General features: G+C 50.9%; 1 protein-coding gene across 1 annotated transcript; it reads right to left on the bottom strand.

The window, feature by feature from the left end:
* Nucleotides 1-2,632: 2,632 nt before the first annotated feature.
* Nucleotides 2,633-5,368, bottom strand: LOC105551353 (PRAME family member 12-like). Its single transcript, XM_011996554.1, has 3 exons — nucleotides 5,082-5,368; nucleotides 4,117-4,692; nucleotides 2,633-3,197 (listed from the first exon to the last, which is right to left on the bottom strand). The coding sequence occupies exons 1-3, from the start codon at nucleotides 5,366-5,368 to the stop codon at nucleotides 2,633-2,635; spliced, it is 1,428 nt and encodes a 475-aa protein (XP_011851944.1).
* Between the last annotated feature and the right edge of the window lie 341 nt (nucleotides 5,369-5,709).

Below are 5,709 nucleotides of genomic sequence, written 5' to 3'. Positions count from 1 at the left end.
ACACCTGCCTATTTGGGTGGCTTTCTTCTGGACACTTGGAAACTAAAACCTAGGTCTTACATACATCCTAATGTGAGCACAGAAACCACCATTTCAGACACCAGCTCTGAAGTGGGAAAGGAAAGGTGATCAAGCAGGGGCCGGACTTGGGGGAAATGTTGACATGGATTCAATGGGACTTTGGGGACCTGTGTCCTATAGAGTCAAAAATGGGAATGGGAATGTCTAGAGTGGAATTCAGGTTTGAGAATACATGAGGGAGTTCCCCTTCCATGGATGGTTATAGAGAAACAGTCAGAAATAAAGGGAAACTAAATGGAAGCTGTCTGGTGCCCTCTATTATCAAGTAACCTGCTTTCCAGTTCAAGCCTCAGGAATCTTCAGTTATTGATGCAAAAAAAAAGTGAGGGGGGGACTAGGTTGTCCAATCAATAAGATGCAACCCAAGAAAATCAAGGCATTTACATGAAATTTGGTTATGTTAATCAATTTCCTCCCTTTCTTATTTTTGAGACAGAGTTTCACTCTTGTTGCCCAGGCTGTAATGTGGAGCGCAATAGCAACATCTCGGCTCACTGCAACCTCCATCTCCATGGTTTAAGAGATTCTCCTGCCTCAGCCTCCCAAGTAGCTGGGATTACAGGCCTGTGCCACCATGCCCAGCTCATTTTTTTATTTTTAGTACAGACAGGGTTTCATCACTATGTTGGTCAGGCTGGTCTCAAACTCCTGACCTCAGGTGATCCACCCAACTCGACCTCCCAAAGTGCTGGGATTCCAAGTGTGAGCCACTGCGTCCGGCTCTTTTTTTGTTTGTTTTTTAAAGGTGTCGCTCTGTCACCCAGGCTAGAGTGAGGTGGCACAGTCATAGCTCACTGCAGCCTCAATCTCCTGGGTTCAAGCGATCCTCCCACCTCAGCCTCCTGAGTAGCTAGGACTACAAGCATGTGAACCACCAGGCCTGGATACTTTTTTTAGTTGAGACAAGTTCTCGCTTTGTTGCCCAGGATGATCTGGAACTCCTGAGCTCAAGTGATTCTCCTGCCTTGGCCTCCTAAAGTGCAGGGATTATAACTTTGAGCCACCACACTCAGCCTTCTCCAGTTCTTCACTTCTCTTTAGACATCTGTTACCTCCTTGTTAGTTTCTGTGGCTGTTCAGTGGGTTAATGCACACTAGGTGGACACCCAGGGTCTGGAACATTAGTGGGCAAGAACAGTGAGCCAATCCACATGGAAAGCACCTTCTTCTCAGAGTCTTTCACTGCTCACCAGATGCTGAGACTCTGGCCATTCCTTGTGAGTCTCCACATGGTTCCAGAAGCCTTAGCTGGTGGACGTCAGCTTCAGCTTCACTGCACAAGGAGCCACTCTATTCCTGCTGCCCTGGAAGGGGATGTCCATATTGTGTATTAACTGGATTCTCTGGGCGGCACCAACCCTTGCTTGTTCCCTTGATGACTAGCAGCCCTTCTTGAATTAAACTGGTTGTAGCCAGTAAAGACAGCCACACTCCCTTTAAATAAAATACTAAAACTATACAGGCATGTAACACTTTTTAAATATTTCCATCTGACATTTAAAAAGGTACATCTTTTTGGGGAGCTAGGTCAGATCGAGGAGAGATTTTCTCATAACGCTCCCCCACCCTGCCTCGCCCTCCGCAATCAGGAAGAGACTAGTGCAACGTGTTTTGGAATCTCACATCATCGAAGGGTGGAGAACGATCAAGTGCCTGTGGGTGATGAGTGACCTTCCCTGTGCTGAGGAAGCCTGCATAACGGCACTCAAGTGAAGGATCCTGCTGAGGATTCAGGGGCTGGTGTTGCTGTCAGGGATATTAGCCAAGAGCCTCAGGTTCCCTGTAAAATGAGGATGGTGTTGTCCAACAGCTTGTGGGACCCTGGTAGAATCCAATAAGATGGTTCATGTTTAGGGTTTGGCATGGGGCCTGGCATACAGTAAGATCAATACATCTTGATCTTTTAGCTCTTCTCAGCAGAAGTCCCAGCATTTTCCACGTTTCAATCTCGCCTCCTATTCCTGACAACAGGGAGGCAACAGGAACCCAAGGCATGCAATGGGGCTAAGTTTCTTCAAGTCACCACAAATTTCATCATGATTCTTCCAAACAGCAAAGCCCCAGGAGCCAGCAGGGGGCATGGTGGGCGGTTCAGGACTCGATTCATTCCTAATGATTATAAGATCAAAATTTCCAATACATCAATCTCGGGTGCCATCTGCTGGTAGATCAGATCATGTGGTGTAATTTAGTGTTGCAAGGATCATATTTTATGATATTTTTCAAATTTTACTATTATGAGCCAGGTGTGGCAGCTCATGCCTGTAATCCCAGCACTTTGGGAGGCCGAGGCAGGCGGATCCCCTGAGGTCGGGAGTTTGAGACCAGCCTGACCAACATGAAGAAACCCCTTCTCTCCTTAAAATACAAAAAATTTGCCAGGCATGGTGGCACATGTCTGTAATTCCAGCTACTCGGGAGACTGAGGCAGGAGAATCCCTTGAACCTGCGAGGTGGAAGTTGCGGTGAGCTCATGCACTCATGGCCTAGGATTCAGCTCCCAAATGACGAGAAGAAAGATCTAAATATATCCGCCCTGATGGGCAGGCATTCAGCAGAGGCAGTGACTGGGCTCCAGGTCATAGGAGGCCCTGATGCCACAGCAAGGGCAGGGGACAGTGCTGAACACAACAGTCTTGGGCTGCCTTAAGTCCCTCAGTGTCTTCATCAGCTCAGCCCCAAGTTGAGCAAATCTCCCCCAGCAGAGAGCACCCTGGGCATCATAACTCTCCAGAGGGGCAGGTGCAGCTCCAGGCTCAGCTTGCTCAGCAGGTTCTCCAGGGTGGCGCAGCAGGTTCTCCAGGGCGGCCACGGACATGAGGTTCCCACAGAAGCTCAAGGTGCTGAGCTGGGAGCAGCGGCTCAGGGCAGGCAGGATGGCACTGAGTTGGGAGTCCGTGATCCCACAGTCCTCTAAGTCCAGAGTCTGCAGGGTGGCCTCAACTTGCTCTAGCAGAACGGCGAGGGGCTCAGGGCTGAAATGGGTCAGTGTGATGCCCCTCAGGTCCAGCTTCTTTAGCTGACGGATGCTCGGGCACCAAGAGAGATGCTTCAAGTCCGACTCTGACAGCAGGCAATCGGTCATGACGACCGTCTCCAAGGGGGCCTGGAGACTCCTGGGAGAGAACAAGGAGGAGATAGAGGAGAGTGGTGGGAAGACCTCAGGGTGAGAGATGACAGTCTCCACAACCCAAGGCTGCTCTGCTCATCCGAGGATAGTCAGCACCCGCGGTGTGGGAACGGAGACTCTGCTCCTTCCGGACAGTCCCAATTGAGGCTCAGTCCTTCACCATCACTCAGGTGACTGGGTCAAGCCCATGAACTCTAAGGCTCCCTTTCTTCATCTGTCAGGCAGAAAGCCACATCTCTGGGCCACAGGAGCACTGTGGAGACACAGACATAAAGAACAACCCAGGCGGGATCCTGCAACATCAGCTGGGGTGGCCAGGCTGCAGGAGTCCCTGACACGCCTGTATCAGCAGCAAACCGTCTATCCTTTCTCCCTTCTTCACTCCTGCTCCCTCACCCTCTATTCCATCATCATGTATTTCCCGTACATTAGTTACCTGACTTGGAGCTCAGAGCATTTTACTGACAGAGGGAGAGACAGGATTCTGCCTGTTCACTAGGCAGGTGAGGACAGAGCTTCTATTTTAAAACAGAGGGGTGTGATGGGCTTTCTCTTCTTTAGTGCCCTCTTCACCTCCCTATTTCCCATCATCTTAACTTAGACACACATCCTCGGGAGGAATTCACAAACGCACCCTCACTAGATCTGAACCCGCAGTTGCTAGCATCCTAGCATGGCAGCCTCTCTATAGCGTCTAGCCCAGGAGATCCCGCTGGCTTATTGGGATGGTTGTGTGACACCCATTTTAGGACAGAGCTGCCAACAGGACAATGCATGGACATTCTAGTGTCCTCTTCACTGTGACCTCATCACCAGCTGGCTCACAGTAGATACCCCCTGGTGTTTACTGTAACAGAGAAAGGCTCTGCTGTGGTCTGCACGGAAAACTCACCACCCTTCCTCACCTGAGCAGCTGGTCCAGGTGGCCTTCGAGGAAAGAGACAGAGTGCATGTAAAGCTTCTGGAAGGAGTCCAGCTTGAGGAACTGAGAGGTGAACTGGGTGATAAACTGCTCCTTCTTGTCTGGGGGAATGCAGGCAGACACATGGATGTTGAAGAGAACAAGTTTGCGGAGATTCCTCATCTGGCCCAGGTAAGGGGCGAACCTTATAAGAATGGACAGCTCCCAGGGGCAGCACACTTCCATCTCCCGGATACAGTCTAGTTCCACCATGTTCAGGACCTCTATGATACTGTGGATGGGCATTCCAAAAATCTGCAGCTCCTTGCAACACACATGCAGTAAGCCTTTTCTCTGTTTGCCCCACTCTAAGAAGTGGGTGAGGCATTCATCCAGAGTCCCATTCTTGAAGCAAAGGTCTAGGGTCACCAACAAGGGCTGCTGCCCACCCAGCCTTGCACAGTTCTCTGCTGTTTGTCTCTTACTCAGGGCCTCTGGGGAGGGTGCAGAAGCTCCAGACCATATGCCCCAGAAGTTCTCATCCACATCCCGCAAGTCCAGCACTTGGAGTTTCCACCGCCTGTGGGTAAAAGAGAAGAGAGGCTCCAAATTTACTCAACGATTTGAGCTTTTATCCACATCTCAGACATCAGTGACTCCCCTCCCTGCTGCTTCTCCCACTCTCTGTCTTTTCTCCATCCCTCTTTCTCCTTGAAACCTGCCTGGTCCCCACTGCTAGTGTCTTCAATTGCCACTGGGAGGAACCCCGTTCCTGATCCTTCAGTGGGCCCTGCATGGTGAGCAGTCTTTTCCCAGAGGAGCTGGACAATGGCCAAGGCCTCTCTGAGCTTCCTTGCCAGCCTCATCAGAAGACTCTGGGCCACCCTTGGGCCTCCCACTCCTTCTGACCCAGCCAACCCTACCCTGGATGTCTGGGCCCTCCCCACCTGGTCAGCTGGGTCACCTCACCTGGGGCGAACCTTCTGGGCAAGCAGTGCATCAAGCCCCTCCAGCACAGCTCCAAAGGTCTCCAGAGGACGCGACTTCATCAGGGACCCTAGAGGAAGGCAGGTGAAGGGCCAGGCCTGCACCGTAGTTTTCAGGGTCTCGCAGCATCTCCTGGTAAAGGCCTCTATGAACAGAGAGGGAAAGAGCTCCCTGGGCAGCTCCTCCAGGGTGGGGATGGCCAAGGCTCCGTCCCTCAGCAGACTCTGCTCAGCCAGCTCCAGGAGTCTGGGTGGGGCCTGGAGGCTCATGCTGATGAATCTACATGGAAAACTTTCAGAGAAAGAGCATGATTCTTATGGCAAATCACATTACTTCATCATCTCCTAGTGCCAATGCTATTGCTCTGGTAGTGATGGAAAGGTAATTAGTTCACCCCAATTCCGCTCTGCACTTTCTGAACACAAATCCGTAATTCTGCTCCTGCTGGTACCATGAAGATTGTCTTCCAAACGATGAGGAGGGGGTAGGTGACCACTGGCCCATTCATTTTCAACCATTGCTGCACTAAATCTCAGTAACACTGGGAAGCGTTGCTGAGGATCCTGAAAGCTAAGCTCCACCTTTTCGAGAAAATATTTCTTGTCACTTA

The sequence above is a fragment of the Mandrillus leucophaeus genome, unplaced genomic scaffold, assembly GCF_000951045.1.
Source record: "Mandrillus leucophaeus isolate KB7577 unplaced genomic scaffold, Mleu.le_1.0 Scaffold52, whole genome shotgun sequence".
NCBI lineage: Eukaryota > Metazoa > Chordata > Mammalia > Primates > Cercopithecidae > Mandrillus > Mandrillus leucophaeus.
The sequence above is the reverse complement of the archived record's forward strand: the minus strand, read 5'-3'. Positions and strand labels throughout refer to the sequence as shown.